The 24,856-nt window shown below is 42.3% G+C and overlaps 1 protein-coding gene across 2 annotated transcripts in view; it reads left to right on the forward strand.

The window, feature by feature from the left end:
• FNDC3B (fibronectin type III domain containing 3B) overlaps window positions 1-24,856 on the forward strand; it is a 392,602-nt gene that overhangs the window by 259,509 nt on the left and 108,237 nt on the right. For both annotated transcript variants that reach the window (XM_078147676.1, XM_020980457.2), the window contains one exon: window positions 20,672-20,730. In XM_078147676.1, the coding sequence (XP_078003802.1) occupies window positions 20,672-20,730 (59 nt within the window). The remainder of the gene's footprint in view (window positions 1-20,671; window positions 20,731-24,856) is intronic.

Raw genomic sequence — 24,856 nt, forward strand, 5'->3', positions numbered from 1 at the left:
GAAAATTAACACCTGCCAGTGAATTCTCTTTATCTGGCTTTTTACTAGACACCACTGTCTAAAAAAAATCAACCCTGGCAGCAAACACAACATGCAGTTAGTACGAGCCCTAGATTCTCGTGGAGTCACATAACCTGATGTTTTTAAAGGGGATTAGGGAACAGAGCTGGGGAGCAGATGGAATGCTGGAGCCAGAGAGCCAAAGGTAGCTGAGAGCCCTATACGGTGCAGAGCCCATGTGCTTCTTCAGTAGCTCATTTCATTTTCCTCTCCTGGGATATCGTCCCATGGTTCTGCTCTCTGGTAGCCAGCCCTGGGTCTGTAGTTACAAAGACCTGAGTTCAAATTCACTCTCACAACAATCCTCAGAGTATGATCCTAATAATAATAACAGCTAACATTTTTATAGCATCTACTATGAGCCAGGCCCTGTGCTAAATGGTTTATAATTATTATCTCACTTAATTCTCACAACAACCCTGGGAGGTAGGTGTTGTTATTGTCTGTATTTGGCGGGGTGGGGGGTGGGGGTGGGGGGGTGTTCCAGAAGGACTGGCACGTCTGTTGTGAGGGCTTGCCAAGCCCTTTTCAGGGCTGATCATCCACCTTTGGTTTTCACCTGTGACTCCAAGAAGCTGTGGCTTACACAGTGACCACACCCCAGTAAACCATCATGGCAGACGGGCTAAACCAGGTTGAGGTGAACCTGAGGGCTTCAAACCTGTCAGTGATTTAAGTTGATGTCTGCCCCAAGCACGTGAAGACTTCCCTTGGCAGAATGAGTGTATGAGAACAGTTTGTTCTAACAGTCATGAAAGCGGCTGCAGCAGGCACTGTGAAGTGTGCTGAGCTTGGTCAGACATGGAGGACACCAGGGTCACCCGCTGCATCCCGGGCGATCGCCAGTTGTCTTGATTTTTTTCTTGCCGTTGGACTTTGATGACTCTGGAGGAGAAAGCGAGGCTCGCGACTTTACACAGCTCTCCCTCACTTAGATCTGATTCATGCACAAGTCAAGACATCACTTGTGATACCATTGGTTCTGTTTGAAAATGAAGGACAAACAATATCCCCATTTTACTGAGAAGGCAATGGAGGCAGACGTAAATTAGGAGCCAGGGAACCTATTTAGATAGGAACCTTTTTGAATTCCTGGAGAAAATAAATGCGTTTCTATAGGCTCTTCTCTTATTTAAGGAGAATTCTAATAGAATATAAGCTCTCGGAGGGCAGTGAATGGTCTCTGTCTTGGTAGCATAGTGCCCAGCATAGAGCAAGCACTTTATAGATCTATAGATAGAATATAGATTCATCAACTGATTGACTGGTGGTAGATTGAGTCTAACGTCCTCTTTACAGATGAGGAAACTGAGGCTCAGAAATATGACTCAGTCTGACAACTAGGAGGTTAGATTGTGAGCTTCTTGAGGGCAGGGACTGCCTTTGGCCTTTCTTGGCATCCCCAAAACTTGGCACAGTGTTTGGAAGTTATTAAATGCTTAATAAACTCTTATTGACTGGTCCACTGACTCGAGTATCTGAAACAAGATTATCCATGCCGTATTAGTCATGAGCAAAATAACCCTGAGAAAGAGCTTTTAAAAGTTACTCTGTGTTCAGAGGACAAAATCAAGTCGTCTGAAGGGGTCGTTTCTCCTCGCCGCCTTAGCTTTGTGGCCTGACTATTTCTGCATTTTTACCAAAATTTAGCAAAGTCTGATAGCTCTCGTTAGTGGACTCCCCCTGCATGTTGACCCCACGCACAGCAGAGCAGCTTGGGCCATCCATGCGGGGACTCACGCCAATGCGCTCGGGATCAGTTACTTTGTTTTTCAGGTGGTGCTGGACCTTGGACAGCTGTGGCCAAGGCTCCAACATAGCCTCCATTCTTCAGGAACAACAGCAGGCCTTTGCATCGAAGCCACAGTCAGCTGCAAAAATATTTGAACACGTGGTTTGGAAGCAGCTGCTCCAGAATACGCGGCATTCCAGCCTCCCAACATCCGGAATTCTATATTCACGGAGGTGGAAGGGGGCTGGCCCGGGGGACGGGGGGGGCGACGGATGGGCGACGAAGCTCTAAAAATCTAGTGACCTTCCACCAAGGTCTTTGGCGTGGGCCTGGGACTGTGCTGACTGGACTCTGTGGCCAGCTCTCAGCCGAACACTGAGTGACTTTTTCTCTGGCTTCCTCAAGTGGGCCTGCTGGCATTGGATGTTGTGTCCGTTTCTCTGTTTTGTTTCCAGGGTAGTTATTTCTATAGGATCATACGTTTGGAGCCGGATGGAAACCGGCTCTTCTAACCCCCCTCTGTAAAATGAGGGCTTTGGAATAGGTGTCCTCCGAGGTGAGAGAGAAGAGGAGGGGAAAAAAGGGAAGGGAGGGAGAGAAAGGAAGGAAGAGAGAGAGAGAAGGAGAGCAAGGGAAAGAGAGGGGAGGAGTTATTCTGGGTAGATGACGGGCCAGGGAGAAAGAGAAGTCTACAAAGTCCAAGCATAACCACCAACAGACCAGAGATTCAGACCCAGGTTTTTGATTCCACTGTTTTCCATCATAACCTCCTGCCTCTCCGTCGGTCAAGTATTCTAGCCATTGCTTTCTACCGAGACCTCCATAGGTCTTAGGGAAGCTTCCTCTTTTCTCCTCTTCATGCTACGGTCCCTAAAAAAGATAACACCCGTCAGTTAAATTTAGCCAGAACTCATGAATCTGCCCAGTTTTCATGCTTGGCAAGACTACTTTTTAAACTAATTGAGTTATGTTTTGGTTTTGCTAATTTTGGGGGTGGGTGATAATCATTGTTCCTGTTATTCAGTCACGTCCAACTCTTTATGACCCTGCAGACCATGGCACACCAGTACTGTCCGTGGAATTTTCTTGGCAAAGATACTGCAGTGGTTGGCCGTTTCCTTCTCTGGCTCATTCTACAGATGAGGAAACTGAGGCAAATAGGGTTCCATGACTTGCCCAAGGTCACATATCTAGTAAGCATCTGAGGCCAAGTTTGTACCCAGGTCTTCACCCAGCCACCTAGCTGCCAGTAAGCTGCCATCTATCAATCACAATACAGCTTATATTTTAGGTTACATTAACCAAAGTAAATGGAATCATATTGAAATGATACTTTTCCTATACCGCTCATCATTCTCTTTAGTATTCAGTATTTCCTTTGGAAAATGGAATTGAGTAAGACTATCAAATCATTTTGCTGTAGTGGACACAGTGCCTGAAAAAGTCATGTTCTGCCTTTTTGGTGCTTTGAGGCTGGGATTTCATCCCTGTTTTATCCTCTTATAGCAAAGGAGTAATTGAAAGGAACACTTGGGTCCCAAGAATAGAAAAGTGGCAGAGGATTATTGTCAGAAAGTCTTCAGAAGAGTTGTATAACTGTGAGATAGTCTAAAGCCAGCATTCCTTCCTTCGTCTGCCTCCTGGGATCCTTTTGGCTTGTTCCATGAGTTGTTTAAGGAGAGTTTAATGGGATGGCTGAAGTGGGAAGGGAGGAAGAAAGTGGAAGGGTAATTACCACCTAATCAAGAAAATTCTCGAGTTAGATTCTGAAGTTGAGCAGAACTGATCATTGTGGGCTGAGCATCAAGGAAAGGGTTGAAGGTAGAGGGGTCCTCACCATGTTGTGTGCTATGGACTTCTTTGGCAGAATGGTGAAGCCTTCACAGAAGGCTTAGCCTTTCAGGAGATCCCTTCTTAACATAATGACTTAAAAAACATTTCTTTTAAGTTAATAATTGAAGACAATTCTAAATTTCAGTTAGAAGTTAGTGAAAATACAGTTGCCATTTTTTTTCTCCATCGAAGTTCATGGACCCTCCTCCCTCTAAAATCTTTCCAGAATTTGAGATCTGCTTAGACTATGTGACCATGGTCCAGATAGAGGGAGTTAATGAGTTTCCTATAGTATGAAGTCTCCCCAACCTCTGCTCCCCACCACGTACACCTTTGAGTTTGGGCAGAGAAGGGCTTTGTGGAAATAACCCACGGGGCAAACCCTGTTTGTGAAACAGAATGATAGAAAACCCTTATTAAGTACAATTGTTCCACGACCTGCACCTCTAAAGGTACAGTGGTCTGTCTACAGGCCTTTATTTTCCAAAATAGGTTCAGTGTGTAGCTGATTGACAAATTATCTTCAGTCCTAAGTGCGCCATTTGGCAGGTCCCTGGCATCAGAGCCAAGAAGTCATCTTCTCGTGGGGGACGATGTCCCTAATTGGGGCTTTGTTGTAAACAAACACTCTCTTTGGCCCTTTTATTGTAATTCACTTGATTGCTTTGGTGCGTTTCTTGCCAAGAAATGTGTTAGTTTTGGCCTCAGAGATGTTTGAATTTTCACCAAATTTAGGTCTCCCTTGAGGTTCGTTTAGAATATACAGACTGATTATTTTCCTGGGTAAATAAGCAGATTTGCATGGATTTTGTTATTATTTTAAAAATTTGGTCGTGTAATAATACAATTGGTCCAGTGTTTTCTTCCTGACCCCTTGGTAAGGGGCTCATGCTCCCACCATCAACAACATCACTGACACCATCAGCGGACAGACCCCTGCCCTGCACCTTAACCCCCACTTCCCATCCCAATATCAGGAAGAACAAACTCCTACTCCGTTTCTGTGGCTTATCACATTTGTTATTAAAAGAACACTGGCCCGCTCGAGAAATCGGGTTTGGACTGCTCGCTACCTTTGCATAGCTCTTAGCAACAAGAGGCCAGGACATTTAACAGACACACTGCTGGGCAGAGAGCGGCTAGCAGTCCTGAGCTTGAAATTGGCATGACATTTACCAGCCCTAATTAATTATAATTTAGTCCAACTTTCATTTATGGCTTAGTGAGTTCCCTACTTTAGTGAGATGATGGTAATGATGGCGGCGGTGGTGGTGATGATGTGGACATGTGTGCGTTCACATATGTAGGTATAGATATGAATATTTGGATGAGAGAGGGACAGACAGAGAATGGTACTTTGGTAGCTATTTAATAGTAGCAGTAGCAGCAGCAGCAGCAAACATTGTGTCAAACATCGTCCTGAGTGCTTTACAATTTTTATCTCTTAATTCTCACAACAACCCTGGGAGGTAGATGCTGTTATTATCCCTATTTTGCTGATGAAGAAACTGAGGTTCGTGGACTTGCTCATGATCCCATGGCTAATAACCATCAGTTTACCTCCTTGAATCAAAACTCAGAACCTGTTTTTTTCAGACTGCACTGTCTCAATGGTAATGATAAGAAACAGGGTCCTTGAACCTCAGTTTCCCCATCTATAAATAGGGATAATGTAAGTGTTGTCTGCCTGACTTATGGGGTTGCTGTGAGGGGAGAAATGCTTTGTAATTTGTAAAGTGCCATGTAAATGGTTTATTATGATTATTTATTCATGTTCCCTCTGCTTTTACCTTAACTCCCCATCTTTGCTTCTCTGATGCACACTCTTTTCCCTCTTCTCTATTTTTATTGGCCTCTCTGCTTAGGTTGGCCCTTTACTGATTATTTCTTCTTGTTTGGTCATCTCAGTCATGTCCAACTCTTCTTGACCCCATTTGGGCTTTTCTTGGCAAAGATCCTGGAATGGTTTGCCGTTTCCTTCTCCAGCTCATTTTACAGATGAGGAAACTGAAGAAAACAAAGTTAAATGACTTGCCCAGGGTCACACAGCTAATAAGTGTCTGAGGCTGGATTTGAACTTGTGAAGATGAGTATTCCTGACTCCAGGCCCAGACCCAGACACAGATGGGCATTGGAAGGGAAGTTTCTTCCCTGGAAATTTCCCTATAACAATGAAATCACAGGTCCACTCCAAAATAAAACAAAAAAACAAAACCCAAACCATATGCTACTGATAGGTCTGGACTTCAGTGATCCTCCACCAGGTGTTGGCCCGCTATAGAGCAGTCACACTGTGCAGTTGGCCTGCACAAACCAAGTGCAAAGTCAATCACTCCACAAGTGAGCTTGGAATCCTTATCAGAATGCATGTCCTGAAACATGGCAGAGTGTTCCCCAGAGCCATTCTGTATCTAAATGTAGTGTGGACCACGTGGTCCTCTCATGGGAAACCCCAGATTCGTATGTTTGTTGATTCGTATCTGGAAGAGAGCTTTGAGCCAATCTTCCCATTTTACAGATGAGGAGACTGAGGCACGGAGCGGTTCAGGGACTTCTGTAAGTCATAGCTAACAACATCAGGGTCTGACCCAAAGCACCCAGACTCCAGAGCCACTGTTCTTTCCACTCTCCCATGCAAAAATGTATGCTAAATGTATTTTTTTTTTCCTCCAGCTTTCTTGTTTCAAAAAATGAAGACAGTTTATTTGGGCAACAGAGATACCAGCTGCCATAGCTTATGAGATTCTTTCATTTTGCTCAGGAAATTGCTTAATTTAAGTTCCATATAATTTAATTTCACAGCAGGAATAGAATGAGACAGGCTGACTGGGCATGCACCTTTCCCATAGAGAGCTTCCTTTGAAAACAACCCCGGGCTCCTTTGAGGCGAGCTTTGGTCTGTTCCGATGTCCATCTTATTGTGATTGAGTGAGCGAGTCTGGTAAGGGAGAAGCAGACAAGGGGTCCCTCGTCCCCACCAGACAGTTCCCTGGCCTAAAAAAAACCCAACAGAAGCCTTCCCCCAAAACGGGCCTGTTGGACAAACACTCTGTTGCCCCCTGTTTCTAGATGAATCTTTGTTTCAATCAATTTCTTAGCTTCATGCACTTGGCAAGCAAACCTATTTCTCCATCGTGGTTTGGGGCAGATGGTGCTGAGTTTTTGTGATCATAAACAAACAAAAAAAAAAAGTAAAATGTTTCTTGGGAATCCAGAGAAAAGAGGGGGAAAAAATCCTGATGAAGTTAAGAGGAAATTATTGACTCAAAGTGGAACCAAATGTTTCCTATGGTGTTACTCACTTAAACTTTACCTTTTTTTTTTTTTGAGAGAGGGATAGAGCCTGTGATTTCACCCGTGTAGGGAGCTTCTTTACTGTTTTTGAGAGTTTCCTGGGACCTTGAGAGTTTAAGTGACTTCCCAGAGTTTCACAGCCATAGATGTGTGAGGTAGGATGTGAAACCTTGTCTTGGGAGAGCCACACCCAGGACAGCTCTGAATCCCTGGCCCATGCTGTGCCTTTAAACTTGATGACAGTTCACATCTGGACCTCCATGTTTCACAAAGGTCACTTTGGGTAGCTACACATTCACAGTGCACGAGATTCGTGGATTTGATTGCCATCGGGTTTTGTTTCTTCCCCCACTTTAAAAATGGCACCCACATCAACATTACATGCCGCACGCCCTTTTATAGTAGCTTATTTGAAGAGAAGACTGTGAGATTTTGTCTAAATCCTAGTGGTTTGACCTAGTTAGGTATTTTCCCCCATGAAATGGTTGGGGTACCCATGTGGACCACATCTCTGTCATGTATCAGGCAACGTAGACACAAGTTCTCTGATGGTGGGACGGGTGTTAACTGATCAGCGGTAAGTGGGGTAGCTGGAAAGTGCACTGAGATTTTTGGAACACTGTGTATGTGTGTGTATTGTAGAGAGAAGGAAGGGAGGCAGGGAGGGAGAAAGAAGGATACATGAAGGAAGGAGGAAAGAAAGAGAGAAGGAAAAAAGAAAGGAAGGCAGGCAGGCTGGCTTTAAAAATGATTACTCTGTGCCAGTTACGGTTCTGAGTGCTGTACACATCTTATCTTATTTGATCCTCACAACACTGACAAATAAATATTATTATCCCCATTTTATAGTTGAGAAAGCTAGAGTTAAGTGACTTGCTGAGGGCCATACAACTTAATACATGTCTGAGGATGGATTAGAACTTGGGTCTTCCTGACTCTAGGCCCAGCACTGAATATGTATATAATACATCTGTATTAAATACAGATATATTTTGTGTGTGTGTATTATACCTATACACATATCTATATACATATATATATATATATATATATATATATATAAATACATGTTCATATAGTTACAGTTAGTTTACAGTTGTTGCTGGTGGTAGTGAGGAAACTGGGCTCCTTTTCAAATGAGATAATTGTAACGTTCTTAGACACATTTAAACATTAGCCAATTACTGTTATCATCTTCATTATTATTATAATACCACCTTCCTCCTCCACACTGATCCCTGTCCCCTTCCCTGTCTGTGATGGGTACCAGGAGCCATTCAGATGGCTTGGTGGGGAGTAAGGGCACCATTACACTTCTCCTATCTGCCTTTACAAGATCGTGGGGAGGGAAGTGCTTTGCACACCTGAAAACCTTACAGAAATGTGAGCCGTCACCTTTACTGTCGACTGTAAGATGTTGGCCATGCTGGGCCAAGTCTTCAAAGTCAGGACCTTATAGGAGCATTTCTAGAACCACAGTGCAGAAAGTAGAGCATAATCTTTCATTACCTTTGTAAAGCTAGCTATCCTGTGTTTAAGTGTCTGCCTAGCTGTTACACACCCAGGGAGGGTAGCGGCTTTTGGTCGATAATCACGGAGTAGAAGTTTCCCCTAAAATATACATGCCAAATCTGGCCCACATTAGGGCTGAGCTAACCAGTAAAACAGCCCAGACACACAGATGGCAGAAGAGGGCTAGCGTGCTTCCCATCTGCCAAGCAAGCATGTCTACCTTCTATTTGACCCGTTTCTGTGGGTTTGCTATCCATGTTTAACTGGCTGTTCTTTCGGGTAAAAAAAAAATGCCCATGTCATCCCTTGCCCAGTTGCATACATATGTCATCTCCCTTTGTGGAGTCAACAGAAAAGTTTCTTACTGAGTGAGAACAGAGCGTTGGTCCAGACCTCCTAGGACCTCCATTTTTATTAAAGGTCTAGACATGGCCCTTGTATCATGTTTAATTCTTTGGGTTTTTCCCTGCCTCCTCTCTCTTCCTTACAGATGAGCTGTCGTAGATGCTCACAGTGCGACTCCTCTCAGATGGGCTCCTAGGAAAAGAGAAGGTGGTCTGTCTGCCATGTTCTAGCCAGAGTCATGAAGGGGCATCCTACTGGCTTACACGCACAGGTGGCCCCTTGTATACAGGACGAGGTTCCAACTACTGATATCCATTTCCCTTTACTTGCTTTTTTGAAGGCTTTGGAATCTTCTTAGTGACCAGATCTTTTAATGAAAAGACCTGACCCAAAGGTCCTCCCCCATTCCCTATGTGATCAGCCCAAGGCTTCCATTTTGCATTCTCTTTCCTGCAGTTCTGTGGAAGATTATTTAGTTTGAAAGATTGAGTTTTTTATCACTCACTTTTTAAGTCAATTAAAAAAATTCCTTTAAAAAAAGGATAATCTCTCCCTGCCACCCATACCCCATTGGGGTGGGGGGAGGGGAGAAGATAAAGAAGACTCCTGTAAGAAATATACATATTCAAGGAAAACAAATTTCTGCATTGGTCTTGTTTTTAAAAAAAAATCTCAGTCCACTCCCTGCGTTCCTCACCTCTCTCTCATGAAAATAAGTCACTGGGAAGGAGCAGTTCTGCCTCAGTAAAGAGATTTTCCTCATAAGTTTTCTGTGTTGGAAAAAATCTCACATTAAGTTAAAAAAAATGAGATCATTGTCACAGAAACTACTACGACTAAAGTGTTGTTGGTTTTCGCACTGTAAGCAGTAGGCTTTCCTGTCTCAAGTGTAACAGGGATGTTTGCATTTGGGCCACTTCCACCATCGAACTTTCCTCGGGCAGATTTCTTTGGGCTCTGACATTAAACGTCATATTCAATGCCTTAATCATAGTGTGGAGGGGACACTCAGTAATTAAAGACTATGCCAGGGGGAACCAGGCTTGTGCAAGTCCTCCAGGGTCGGCCTGGTAGCAGACTGTGTGTCTCCCCTCCAAAGACCCTCCTCGCTGAAGCTGCCTTCAGCCAAAAGTCAGCTTCCACGGGATGAGGTTTTTTCAGTACAGAAAACTGGAGACTCACAAGAAAATGGTCTTCCTGGGGCATGGGATTATTTTAAAAATTCAAAACCGTCTGCCAGAATTGCTGTCTAGATTATATTGATGGAGGGAGTACCCACACTGATGAAACCATCCATCTTCCAGAGTACTGATTGCAAAAACCATTGACTATTGATCCTGGTTATTTGGTAGGCATTATTAGTTGGTAGTCAATTGTGCTTTCTTGTGAGATATTTGATTCATTTTTCTACCTGCTACTTCGCTGGGCCTCAGTTTCCCTATCTATAATATGAAGAGGTTGGGCTAAAGGTCTGCTCAAATCGTTTCCAATTCTAGGTCTGTGGTCTTTTCTGTGATCCTGTGGCCCCCTCACCTCTAAGCTATCTTCCAATCTGTCATTCTCTTTGTCCCACCAGCTACTGGTCCCTGCCCCCTCAGGCTTTCTTGTACCTTTTGGGGAACATATTTTGTATATCCCTGTAACTGTACATATTATCTTCCCAATAGAATCTATGAGAATGCCATCCCCTTGACAACAAGGACAGTTTGATTTTTGTGGTTGCTTCTTCAGCATGTGAGCACATGGAGCTTGGCACAGAGTAGACACTTGACAAAGGCATATGGATCAGCTGAATAGTTTTCTCGTGGCACCTTTTCCACAGCAAGATTATTGGCCTCCAAGCCAAGAAGACCTGGGTTCAAATCTGCCCTGTGAGCCCAGGGCCAATCGCTTAAGTCTTTCTGGGTACTGAACAACTTTCTAGACTGTAACTTAGAGAGCAGGCACCATACTATAATGATAAAGGGAGTTTTTTTACTGATGGCTCCCTACACCAATCAAATCACAGCTCCATCCCCTGACCATGCCCCTTGCTTTTCGCTTTTCCCAGTACCTTTTGGTATCTCTATTTCACTTTCTTTTGTATCATTGGGTGCACAACCTCTGTTTTCAAAGGAATATTTGCTTTCATTGAGATGAACATTTTCTTTAATTTCCTAACATACTGTAGTATTTTGTTGTTTTATTGATTTACTTGAGATTTTTCTCCACTCCCTCTTGTCCCATTTTTGCCTTTCTCTTGCAAAGTGCCAAGTTTCTAGCTCAGGTATGTGTGGCTTGATGTAACGATCCTTTGGAAGCACAGCCAGGCCATCTCCTCCCTTGCAGACCTTAGTAAAGCATATGACGTTATGACTAGCCTCTCTGCAAATGGAGAAGCCGTGCCTGCGAAGGAGACACGAGGTTCACAAGAGAAGCCTGGCCTGATGTCATCCCCTCGGAACGAAGGGGCTGTTGAAACAATAGATACAGTCTCTGGGCAGCCACCAAGGCTCTAGCTGGATAACTTCCTTTTCTGCAAAGGAAAAAATGTGGAACAATCCTAGGGTAGCAAGCTGTCTTTGCAGGGGGGCGGTTTTCATGAGTTCAGGGCTTTCCATCATTTCAGCCCATCTGGGAGCAGACATGGAAACTAGCATTGGTCTTATCTCATGTGATGCAGGGTTTGGGGAGAGAAGCATGGTCTAATGAAAGGGATTTTACTTGTGGGATGAGAGAAGGCAGGTTCCAGCCTGCCTCTGAATCTTAACTACCTGTACGACATGAGGCAGTGTCTCTGGACAGTCTCCCGTAAACCAAGGTGTTCTAAATGGCCTCCATGTAGCCATCTGGCTCTAGAGCTGCTATCCCACGATCCTCTTTTGATTGGGTCCAGCCTTCTTTTTGTTAGAGATGGACTATCTTCCCCACTGGAGGTGTGATGTTGAGGTAGCTTGTAGGAACCCGTGTGTCCGCTCCCCATCAGGTCACTGGAGTTTGAGTTTTGTTACTGAAACAAAGAACTTGGTGATTTGGCTCAGGGACTGTTCTAAGTGCTTTACAAATATTATCTCATTTGATCCTCATAGCAACCCTAGGAGGTAAGTGCTGTTATTACCCCCCCATTTCATAGATGAAGAAACTGAGGCAAACAGGTTAAGTGACTTGCCCAGCATCACACAATTAGTGACTGAGGATGGATTTGAACTCAGGTTTTCCTGTCTCCAGGCCCAGCTCTCTATCCACTGTACCACCTAACTAGCTTCCACCCCACCCCCTCTTTCTATCTCTGTTTCTTTCTCTGTCTCTCTGCACATACATGTGCACACATGCGCACACACACACACACACACACACACACACACATTCTTACAGAACTACTAGGTTCCATACTTCCACCGATGCAGAATGGCACCTTCTCTGCAATGTAGTCTCAGGGCATTGCCTAGGATGCTGAGAGATTTAAGTGAAGACTCAGTGTAATATAACTAATGTAGGTCAGAGGTATGCCTCGAACTCAGACCTCTCTGACTCAGAGAACAGGTCTGTCTCTCCATGATTCCACGTGGCCTCACCACACATGTATGATTAGCTTTTTCAGATGACCATAGCTGATGCTGAAATGAATCAAATACCAATTAAGTTACAAATGTTCTAATCTGGCACAATGCTGGCAGATCCAGTCTGCTATCAGCATAGTACTGGAAAACCTTCCTGCTGAATAGAGCATGCTTTGTCCTGTCTGGAGAACCCGCAGCCATTCTGAATCCTGATGAAGAGTCAGAATAAGAATGAAAGGTGTAAAGAATAGAAGATCCTGCAGCGTTGGCTTAAAAATAAAATGGGCATAGGACTGCCGAGTAGCCTGAAGGGCTCTTTTTCAAAAAGCTGCCTTCCATGTCTAGGTTAATATTCTTGGATAGATGCAACCTAGGAGATAAGTTTCTTCAGAGTTACTCTGATTATCAGTATCAACAGAAGGTCATAAAAAAATAGATGTGCACTTGCCAAGAGTATTCCACACTGAAATGGAAAAACACCTACAGAGTCCTGATGAAGTGATCTTCATTTGGAGAATGTAAGCTTCTTGAGTCAAGAAGACCTGAGTTCAGATATGGCCTCAGACACTAGCTGTGTGACCTTGGGCAAATCGTTTGACCCAGTTTGCTTCAGTTCCTCGTGTGTGAAAAATGAGCTGGAGAAGGAGATGGCAGAGCACTCCAGTGTCTTTGCAAAGAAAACCACAAATGGGGTCCTGAAGAATCGGACGTGACTTTTTGTATCCTGAACACTTGGCACCTAATAAGGGCCTAATAAATATCCATTGATTTCCCTATAAATAGTGAAAACCTCCAAATTCTGTTGTTTGCAGATTATGCTTTCCTGACATCAAGCCCCCAAATGCTGTAGTCTTCCTCAGTGACACCACAACCGTTCCAAAGAGATCAGCCTGACCACCCACACATGAACAACCAAGTGGATGAAGCATGCGTGTTTTCCGAACAATGATAGGGGTTGGCTCAGCAGTTCACTGAGGTAGTCTGATAGTACGATCTCTTGTGCAGTCTCTGCTTTTAGGCCGTGAATTGGCCCAATGCCAGGGAAGAAGAAGAGAGGCTTTGTGGGTGACGCTTAGAAAATTGTGCTGTAGTTTTCATTGTCCCCAAGTGCTCTCTAGTGGGGGGACAAAATCCTTGAGCACCAGTGTCCTTCATATGACCATAGATTTAGGGCTGGAAGGGATGTCAGAGGTCATCTGGCCCACCCCTCTCGTTTGACAGATAGGGAAACTGAGAAATGAAGTGACTTGACCAAAGCCTTACAGATAGTAGATGGTAGGAAGCAGTGCCATGATTCAAACCCAGGTCTTCTGCCTGCAGACACAGCGCTACACTGCGTACGAATCATCCATCCACAGAGTGGTGAAGAGGCCTGGGGTGGGCGTAAACAGACAGTTGTGTTTTACCAATGATTACTTGGTAACAGTGGGGCCACATCCTCTCCATGGTTAGGGTTGTCCCCTTTTTAAATTTGCTTCTCCCAACCTCTGTGTAGACTTTGTGTTTTGTGCAGGCTAAGTTCCCATGGAACTTAAACTCCTTGAGGGCAAATACTGGTTTTGATTTTTGTTTGGTTGGGTTTTTTGTGTGCGTCTCTGGTGCATAGGACAGTGCCTTTATATAATGCATGCTTATTAAACTGAAGTGAGCCATTCTGGAAAACAATTGGATGCTATGCTCTATTGAGAAGTTACTAACAACACACTTCCAAAAGCAGTCAAGAAGAGAAAGACCCACAGATAATAAAACATAGCAGCACTGTTTTTATTGTAGAAAAGAACTGAGGGGTGGGACCAAAATGGCAGAGTAAGGCAGCAGTCTAGCTTGATTCTCCCAACATTCCCCTCCAGGCAACTTTAAAATAATGCCTCAAATCAAATTCTGGAGTGGCAGAGCTAACAGAAGGTTGAGGCGAGACATTCTTCCCCTAAGACAACTTAGGAAGTCCACGAGAGCAGTCTGTAACACTAGGTTGGGCACAGGCGCCAGCAGTGGGCCTGGGAGGTGACCACAACAGTAGCGACAGATTCAGAAGCTCTCGGTCCAGAGATGGTAACGGGGTCAGACAACTGGTCCGAAGAAGGTTATAGCGGATCTTTTGCTGACACTGGGTGCACTTGGCACCGATTGGCAGCCCTCTTGCCCGTAATCAGTTCTGGGTTGCAGTTCCAGAATGGAGAGGAGCACTTATGGCTGGAGGAGAGCAGGGGACCTAGACCCAGTTCCAGGGCCAAGAGGAGCACTGCTACTTGCAGCTGTAGGGAAACAAGGGTAAGGACCTTCCTGGTAAAGACCAGAGCACAAGCCAGGAGAGCAGTGAGCATAGCTCTCCCCAGATCACACCACCTTGGAAGTACTGAAAACTTGCAGACCTCCAGAACTAGCTCTGAAAACAGCAGCACAAAATAGCCTGAAGCTTGGCACGCGGCTTCCCCACCCCCATGTGAGCAGAGTACAACTTTAACACGAAGTCGAAATTGAAGAAATAGACTAGGCAAATGAGCAAATCTCAACCACAAAAAAAGAACTTGACCATAAAAAGCTGCTATAATGGCAAGGAAGACAAACACCCAAGCTCAGAAGGCGGCACCAATGTGAAAACAGCTACAAAGCCTCAAAGAAAAATGCTAATTGGACCCAAGCCCAACAAGAATTCCTGGAAGAGTTAAAGAAAGAGATAAGAATGGGAGAGGAAAAATCGCGAAAAGCAGTGAGAGTGATGCACGAAAATTATGAAAGTTAGCTTGGTAAAATAGGCACAAAAAAAATTTTAAGAAAATAACACCTTAAAACACAATTGGCCTAATGGAAAAAGAGGTACAAAAGCCCACTGAAGAAAATAATTCCTTTAAGAATTATCATTGGAGATCCAGGAGATTTCAGGAAACAATAAAACAATAAAAACAAAAATTGAAAGAATAAAAAATAGAAGAAAATATGAAATAGCTCATGGAAAATAGATCCAGGAAAAATAATGTAAGAATTAATGGACTACCTCAAAGCCATGCTCCCCAAAAGAATGATGATCAACTATGAAGGGTTTGGTTACTCTGATCAATACAGTGATCCAAGAAAATTCCAGAGGACGCATGATGAAAAAGTGCTATCTGCTTTCAGAGAGAGAGAGAGAACTGATGAACTCTGAGTGAAAACTTAAGTACAATTTTATCTTGCTTTTGTTTTTTTGCTTATTTAAAAAAAAGCATGGCTAATATGGTAATATGTTTTGCATGAATTCACATGCGTAATTGGTATGATTTTACTTGCTTTCTCAATGTGTGGGGGAGGGTTGAGAGGGAGAGAATTTGTAATTTAAATGTTAAAAATAATAAAATTTTTAAGAAAAGAATTGGACACCCTGTAGGTACTGCCCATCAGTAGGGTGTTGCCTACATAAATGGTGACACATGAACACAGAAAGAAACATCCTTATATTGTAAGAAGCAAGGCATAGGAAAAATTCAGAAAAGTAATAGAAGATTGGTATGAACTGATACAGAGTGAAACCAGCAGAACCAAGAAGTCAGCATACACCATAATTGCAACAATGTACATGGAAAAAGCCATTGAAATGAAACTGAACTCTGTGTGATTATAATGAACAATCATGGCCCCATAGAAGACTTGAGGAAATGCTCTTATCTCAGAGGGGGAGGACTGTGGGCGTTAAGCATGATTATACTGTATTGTCAGACTCACCTGAATTGTTGATTGCTTTGGCTGAACTCAAGGATGGTAATTTTCCCCTTTCAATTTTCATTTTTTATTACAAGGGGCAGCTCACTGGGTAGGAAAGGGAGAGGAATTTATTCAGAAATTAAGATGATTGAAAAACTAAAGATTTCAATAAAATGAAATAAAGATGTACAGAGACTGGAAAGCATCGTATACACACATACATAATATAACATAAAAACAAAAGGCATCATTTAAAAAAAATAAAACTGTGGCCAACTCTTAAGTACCTTTCAAAATAGGAGACAGAATATTAGGAAAAGTCCTTTGATATCGAAATAAAGAATCTCTGTGCAGGCCCCAAGGCTGTTGCCTTTAAAACGTTTTAATTTTCTTAGAGAATTCCATTCTGTTCCTGTTCTTTCTCTCCCCACCCCAAACCCCCTTCCTGGGAGCCCATGCCTGCATGTTTGTGGCTGGCTTTGTTTCATGGAAAACTTACGCCAAGCTTCACAACCTCCGTTTGAGGTGCAGCTGGGCCATGGAGGGATTTTGTGAGCAGGATGAGTCATGTCCAGGTCACTCTCAGACACATGTCAGTGTTTCATGAAGGAGAAATGCGTGGTGAATTAAATTAACTTAGTTATTCAGATCATGTTAGGAAAGACAACATATTCATATTGGCGCATTAGCTTTTGAGGAATATTTTATATGCAGCTGCCACCAGACTGATTTCTTTTAAAAAAGCTTTAATGATGTTTTTTAAAACATCACTGTCATCCTGTCATTTCCCAGTAACACTATCCTCCCCTCCCCATAGCATCCTCCCTTCACAGTCAAGCAGAGTAAATCCACACGTTGAGCAATGCATGTGCCTCACTTCGCACCCCTAGTTAGCTATCTCTCTGCCTAGGCCGGAAGGGGTCTTCAGTACCACCCAGCACCATCCAGTTTGACCCTCTAGTTTTGCTAATGAGGAGATTGAGAAACAGAGAAAATAAGGGATTATGTCGTATATAGGTGGTAAGTGTCAAAGGCATGCGTTTGGTCTTGAGTCCTCCCACCTCAAATCCAGTGGTCTTTCTGCTGTTTTTGATGAATGTTCAGGTTGACAGGTTATCAGAAATCTGTTGTATCCTGGGCAATCAGTCAGCATGGTACTTGCTGTGTTCCGGGCCTTGTGTTGAGGTCTGTTGTCCTGCATTGACACTCATAGTGAAGCGATCAATTGCATTGAAAGAGGGAACTTTTAAAATAACATTTAAAAAAAAAAAGATGGAACTTTTGTTGAGGGTTTGCTTTTTGCCTGGAGTTAGGATTATCAAAACAAAAGGAGAATCATTCCTTCCTTTAGGTAACCTATGGTCTGCCTGGAACATTTCTTTCTTTCTCATTAATTCACATAAAACGTGGGTTTTGTATTCTTTTATATGTCTTTCAGACTATGGTACAATATAGATGAACAATCAGAATGTTTGAGTGTTAGATATAACCTTGTTCCTTGTCTTCCAGTGTGCTGATAATGATAACAATAATTAATAATGATAATAACATGTACATAGCACTTTAAGGTTTATAAAATTTGCTACAAATATTTGATCTTTACAGCTCTGGGAGGTAAAAGCTATTGTAATTTTACAAATGAGGAAACTGAGGCAGAAAGAGATTAAGTGACTTGTCCAGTGTCACATAACTAGTAAGTGTCCCAGACTGGATTTGAATGTAGGTCTTCCTGACTGATTCATTCTCTTTTCTTTTTTTCTCATGCACTTAACTAACGCTGATAAATATGAGCATTTCAACATACAATAAAGAACAAAAAGGAGGATAATTTATGAAACTGTTATGTTAGCAGTTTTTAAAAGTGTGTATAAAATATTACACTGTGATAATGGAGTCATGGAATTTGGGAGTTAGAAGGGACCTCAACAGTCCTGTTATCTAACCCCAAAACAAAAGCAATCCCCTCTATAACATAATCAATAAGAATCTACTAAGTGCCTGGTATGTGGCACACACTGTGCTAAGGGCTGAGGATAGAAAAAGAGGCAAAAGACAGCCCCTGCCCTCAAGGAGCTTGCAAGTGATTATGTACAAAACAATATTTGTGCAGGATGAATAGGAAATAATTAACAGAAGGAAGACACTATAGTTAAGACAAGTGATTGTCTTTCCTCTACTTGAAGACTTCCAAGGAAGACGAAGCCACTGCTTCTCTCCCTTCCACTTGTGGACGGTCCTGAGTGTTGGTGTTGGGAAGCTTTTTCTGACCCGGAGCCTAGCTTGGCCTCTCTGCACTGTCCATTCCTCGTCCCCACTTCTGCCTTCTGGTGCCCAACAGAACTCTCTCTAAGCCTTTCCCCATTTAAACATAACCATCACATCCCCCCAAGCCTCCTTTCTCCTGGCTAAATACCCCCCGTTTCTTTGGAACCTTTAACTAATCTCTCTGCCTCCATCTTTTCCATCTTTTCCACCAGAGTAGCAGTGGGATGTTTTACCAAAAATTTTGCTAATATCTGAATAAGCTATATGCACAGCATCCCCCTCCCCTCTTTGTTTAGTAATGAGTTTAGTCTGGCATAACCTGGTGAAGTCAGCTCTTTGGATTCACCCCTTTGCCATCCATCCGGACCCCAGCCATCTCTTAATGAGCCCTCCACGAGCTTTCCCATGAATCAGAGTAAAGTTCACTGATCTATGGCTAGACAACTCTATCTCTACGCTACGCTTTTTAAATTTTATTTTTGAAAATTGGGACATTTGCCGTTCTTGTTTGTCATGTTTTTTCATGTATCACTGATGGCAGCTAGCTCAGCTGTCGCATCTACAGGGTTTTTTTTATTTTGTTTTGGTTTGTTTTTTAAGGCAGTTGGGGTTAAGTGACTTGCCGAGGGTCACACAGCTAGTAAGTGTCAAGTGTTTGGTGTGAGGCCTCATTTGAACTCAGGTCCTCCTGACTTCAGGGCCGAGGCTCTATCCACCACCTAGCTGCCCCACATCTGCAGTTTTTTATTTTGTTTTTTTGGCCCAGAGGATGCAGTTGTTTGGCTCCCGGGGCTTGAATTCATCAGGGCTGCCAGATGCTCCCCTACTATCTCCTTCATTATCTTGGGCATCAGCTCCACTAGCTATTTTTGTTCTGTCATTTTCAATAGAAAGGTCGTTCTTCTTTTCTGAGAATATACAAACAGTAACAGCCGGTTTGTAACACTTAGTTTATTTATTTATTTATTCATTTTGTTGGCTTGTTTCCTTTTGGAAATTTTTCTTTTATTATCTTTTTCTTTCCTTTGCATTTCTGTTACTACCCACTAACTCACCCCCTGCTTTTATGTTCACAGTCCCTTGGACATAAGACAGCTTTTTATGGAGCAGTTTCATTTTAAAAGCATTATCTTTCTTTTATCAATCCTTTATGTCATGCTAGTCCTGTGAAGCTCTTAATGTGTACATCTAAAAATATTCCTGCACCAGCCTCCATTTGCTTCACTGCATCCTGGGCCTTGTCTTTTACTACTACTACTACTACTACTACTACTACTACTACTACTACTACTACTACTACTACTATTATTGCTGCTGCTGCTCCTACTGCTGCTATTACTACTACTAATACTATTACTACTACTACTACTACTGCTATCGTTATCATTATTGTTTCTCTTCTTCCTTTGAAAATGACTCTCAAGTTTGCTACTTCTCCCAGGTATCGCCTCATCTCTTCTCTAATTTTCTCTGCCAGATTTTTTAAGCATGATGTCTTAAATCCTTTTGAGCCTAGCTTTGTCCCTATCATTCCGCTAGTCAACCAGTCAGCATTTATTAAGTGCCTGCTGGGTATACAAAGATGAAAATAAAATTGTCTTTGCCCTTTGAGGGTTTGCAATCTTCTATAATCACTTTCTTGAATGTCACCGGCAAATGTATTTCTGCCTTTCCTCAATCTTTCACCCTTCTCTCTAAAAGGTAGGTCTCTAGTGCAGCCCAGAGAGGGATGAAAATATATGCTGCTCTATCCCTTCATTCTCTCCCAAGGATTTGATCAATTAGCCAACATTCATTAAATGTCTACCATGTGCCAGGCATTGTGCCAGGCTGTGGGCCTACAAAGATCATTTATTTATCTCTTGGCATCTCTAGTACTTGGTACAGTGCCTGACTATTAATAAAAACACGTTGAATCAAATTGAATCGATTTGAATCAAATTGCAGAACCTCCCACCCACTCTACCATTGAGTAACAGTGGCCCTGAGCAAGTTATTCTTCATATCTGGGCTTCTTTCCTCATCCATACAATGAGAAGATTGGACTGAGTTGTTTCTCCCAGCTCTAATTCTTTCTCCTAAGGCTGACATCTTGCTAAATAAATCCTAGTGTGAAACTCATCAACACGTGTAGACCAACTGGATGTGTTTCCAGGTTAGCACATCCCACATCCCTCCGCCCAGAACTCTTGTCCTTGTGCAGAGTTGGCCTTGTCATAGACAAGATATGTTTCTTGTGGTTTTCATTCCTTAATAGAAAAATGTTGCCAAGAGTTCGCTTGTTAGATAACACTAAGTTGTAATGGTTCCTAGTTAAGATGCCATTGTGAAAACCTGAAGGATTTGGGAGTGGGTGCCATCTACTGGTAGTAACTTACTTTTCTTTTCTTCTCTCTCTTTTTTTTCCCCTTAGAGTATGACTCAGAAGCAAAAAGGGTTCAAGACATTCTTTCAGGAATTGAGAAACCACAGGTATGTCTTCGGGATTTCTCAGCATCAATGACAGTCTCATAAATATTTCAAGTTGTATTCTTTTTATCCACCAGATGGTAGTTAAGAGGAAGGGCCATGAACCTTTGCAGGTTCCTCATAAAATATGAAATCGTCCTTGGTTATTAATAGAGCATGAAGAGTCCTGAATAGGAGACTACTGTGTTGTCATAGTATACTCAGACCTCTTTATTTAGATGTTCTGAGCGCAAAGGGATACTCTTCCCACCTTCCAAGCACCTCAGGATTTCCTTTTTCAGATCCCCAGCCCAGACTGTTCTTATGTTTTCTTTTGGAAGATTGCTCCTTACCCATATAAATAGCAGCTTAACCCAAACTGCTCTAATTATTTTGACTGGTTAATTCTATACTAGCATTTGGATGTTATCAGGGAGAAATTATGTCCAGAATATTTGGTCTACCTGGAATAAACAAAAATCAGCACAGGGGAAAATTCTGTGGTTTAAATATTTGGGTTTCTGACCTGCAGTTGCTCCAAAATCCAGGTTTAAGAAGCCAACATGTTGACTCAGTCTTTCTCCTAAGACTGGGCACATCAGAGCTGGAGGAAATCTTTATGGCTTAACCTGAAAACAGAAGTTCCTCTCTTTTTTTTTTTTTAAGGCTAACCCATTTTTAAAATTCTCTGCAAGAGGTAAATAGTTATCAGATTTTGACTCCTTAGATATGTGTCCCAGATCTGCTGCTGGAATGATATAAATTGTCCACCTCTTTGTTTTCAAAGAGTTTTGGAGCTTTATCAAAAAAGCAACTATATGTATAAGTCCTTATATTTATAAATGTTTATATATGTGTTTCTATATGTGTGTAAATGTTTTTTTATCTGTCAAATGAGGGAGGTTCCTTTCTAGATCTGTGGTCTCTGACTTAAATTCATCTCTCTATCCATCCCTCCCTTCCTCTCTGTCCACTCATCACCCTACCATGTGTGCTCGTATATGTGTAAATAGAAATCCATACAGATACACATACTTTCATCCCAACTGTGTTTCACTTTGCCATTGCATTTTTTTTTCTTCTAGGAGAAATGAAAATAAATGAAATTCTTCAACCTGGAAATATCATAGTGTGTCCATCCGTATATAGTATAGTATAGCCCATGCCTTGAATATGCCAGAAGTCAGGTCTCTGTCTCTCCCGCCTTCTTTGACATTTCTTATTGTACTAGTCTCATAGCTTTTAAAAATTCTTGTTGATATCTTTTGTGGTTGTTTTACTGTGATTTCCCTATAGAGTTCTCTATCTCCTCACTCTCCTAAAGACTGGTCCCTTATAAGAATAAAAATCAAAGGAAAAAAAGTTCAACAACAATAACCAAACTGTCCCCCAAGTCCAACATCACAGGTACCCATAGTGCCCCACTTCTTCAAAGGAGACAGATATACGGTTCTGTATTCAGCTCTTGGAATATATTATGTGAAGGATCTTCTTAAGCTGGATGGTTTTTGGTAATCAGTGGAAGAGCCTTATGATACTTAGCCTAAGGAACAGATATATGGGGAAAGAGATGTATAATAGCTACTTTCAAGCATTGAAAGGGCTATTATATGGAAGAAGAGACTAGACTATTTCTGCTTCACCTTGAAAGATAGAACCAGATACAAGGGGTGAATTAATCAGAGTTAGATTTAGGCTCATTATAAGGGAAAACTTCCTAATAATTACAGCTATCTAAAAGTGAAATAGGCTACCCTGGTAAATAGTTTCCCCCCTGCTTGAAGTCTTCCCACAAACCAGATGACTTTGAGATCCCTTTCAACACTGAGGGTCCTAAAAAGTACTGTGGCCCATCCAGTATATAACATTAAGTAATCGAGAATGGCTGTGGAGTTCCAGGAAACAGAATAGAACCAAAGTGACACCATGATGTAGCTGCAGAAAAAGTGATAGGACTAGCTGCAGAAATGGGAAGAAGGATTCCAGGTGTCCTTCAGCAAGTAGAGAAGCCACCAAGATGGTGGTCACTGCAGTTGGGACACAAAGGATGGCATCTCTCCTGCTGGTTAAGAAAAGAACCGTAGTGCACTTACCTCCTTTTTCCTAGCTACATTTAATCACACTATGACCTGTAGCTCTTTGAATATAAAAGGTGTGTGTTTTATTTTCAAATTATGGCTTTATGCTGGACATAGAACAACATGGAAGAAGCTCCTTGAGTGCAGGGGATCTGTGTATCTTTCTTCATACCCCTTGCCATAAAGCACAGTGCTGACATAAAGTAAATGCTAATTGAGCCATTCATTGACTGAAGTCCTGTTTTCCTGCTGGTATTCCTGTAGTAGAAAGTAATGGAAGCTTTGGTTTCTAGGCTTGAGGAGCTATGTAGTTGGAATGAGGCAGCAGTACTCATCTGGTGGAGAGAACACCAGATTTGGTGACTCAGAACCCAAGTTTGAGCGCCACCTCCATAGCTAAGGCCTAGGACCTCCCAAAAGTCCCTTCCCTTCTGTTGGCCTCAGTTTCTTCCTCTAGAAAATGAGGCCTTGGACTAGATCCTTTCCAGCTTTAATGATCCAGTTTAATGATCCAGTTTAATGATCCAGTTGCCTAAGGTATACAGGATATGGCAGTAGGCTTATGCCATCCCATGGGAATTGTGCAAAAGTAAGTCAGTGATTTGGAATTTAAAACCATAGCTGTAGTATAGAAATAACATTAAAAGTAATCTTAAATAGTTTACAAGAAGGATCTATGTTTCTTCAAAAATAAAAAAAAAACCCTCCAAATTGCTTTAACCCTCTTTGGTAGTAATGCTAGAAATATTCTCACTAATACTAATGAGCAGTTTACTTTGGCCCTACAAATAGACACAACCTGGACTTTGCATTCACTATTGTTCACACTTGGTAATGAGTAACTCCATTGAACTTCAATCAACAATTGATTTGAAGGGCCCACCAGGGAGCAAACTGACCTAATATAGGCATCTGTCCCCTGTCAGAGAAATTTCCTTGAAAGGCAAACAGCTTGCATAAATGCAAGACCCTTTGATGGTTCTCAGACAATCAGAAATTGGGGAAGGAAGCTGTTGGTTGTGAAATTCCTGGATTCACAAGGACCTCTTTCTTAGAGAATGCTCTCCTGGGTGGTTTGTTTTCCCTCACTTTATCACACTGATGTCTTGGGGCACTTTGGAAGCTGGAGGTCAGCCACCTTTCCATAGGAACTCAAAATGCCTTCATGGGCTTCTAAACTACCTCCCTAGGCCGCCTATCTGTCCTCTCCCTCTCCCCCTCTCTGAAGCCAAGCTAATATGAGTCAGTCTGAGTTTCTCTGTACTGTAGGAAAATGGCATCCCTAACCTGGAGGCTTGTTGGGAACATGATGGGTATTCTGATTCAGGCAAAACCTCAGTACTTGGCACTGATGGCCCAGGGTGAGGGGTGGGAAAGGTTAAGGAGGAAATGAGAATGATGAGAGGATTAAGCCAAAAGTAGAGGGAGGAAAGGCAGGCTAAAGATATGAATGATTAAAAGGAAATGAAATTGTAGCACTTCCTAGTACACAGACTGGCTAAAATTAGGCTAATTGTTTTCTATAGCAGTTCCTCAGGATATTGTTTTAATAAACAGACGAGAATGATTTTTATAAGTATATGAAAGATAAGTAACGAATACTTCCTGTGATCTCTAAATTCATTTTTATACCAACTTCGATTATTAATATGCCTAACAAACCCATTTTTTCATACTACAGTAGGAGTTTTTGACCTGGGAGTCTGAAATTTTTTCTTTTGATATTTTGATAATTTCATTTTTATATAATTGTTTTCTTTTGTAATCCCATGTATTTTATTTTATGAATTTAACAACATTATTCAGAGATGGTGTCTGCAGGTTCTAGACTGCCACAGGGATTCATGCCCTAAAAAAGGCTAAGCACCCCTGAACTTCAGCCTGGCTGCTGTCCAGTTATCAAGCCTCTTGACATATATATTTTCCAAAATTAATGGAGGTATATTGACTGCTACCTCCTCTAGTATCCCTGTGTGTTAGAATTTCCCTCTCTGTTAGTTCTGTGATCTTGGGGAAGTCACTTCCTCTCCCTTCTACTCCAGACCTCAGTTTCCTCATCTGTAAAATGAAGG

This window comes from Phascolarctos cinereus, unplaced genomic scaffold (genome assembly GCF_003287225.1).
Source record: "Phascolarctos cinereus isolate Bilbo 61053 unplaced genomic scaffold, phaCin_HiC Scaffold_7;HRSCAF=346, whole genome shotgun sequence".
Taxonomy (NCBI): Eukaryota; Metazoa; Chordata; class Mammalia; order Diprotodontia; family Phascolarctidae; genus Phascolarctos; species Phascolarctos cinereus.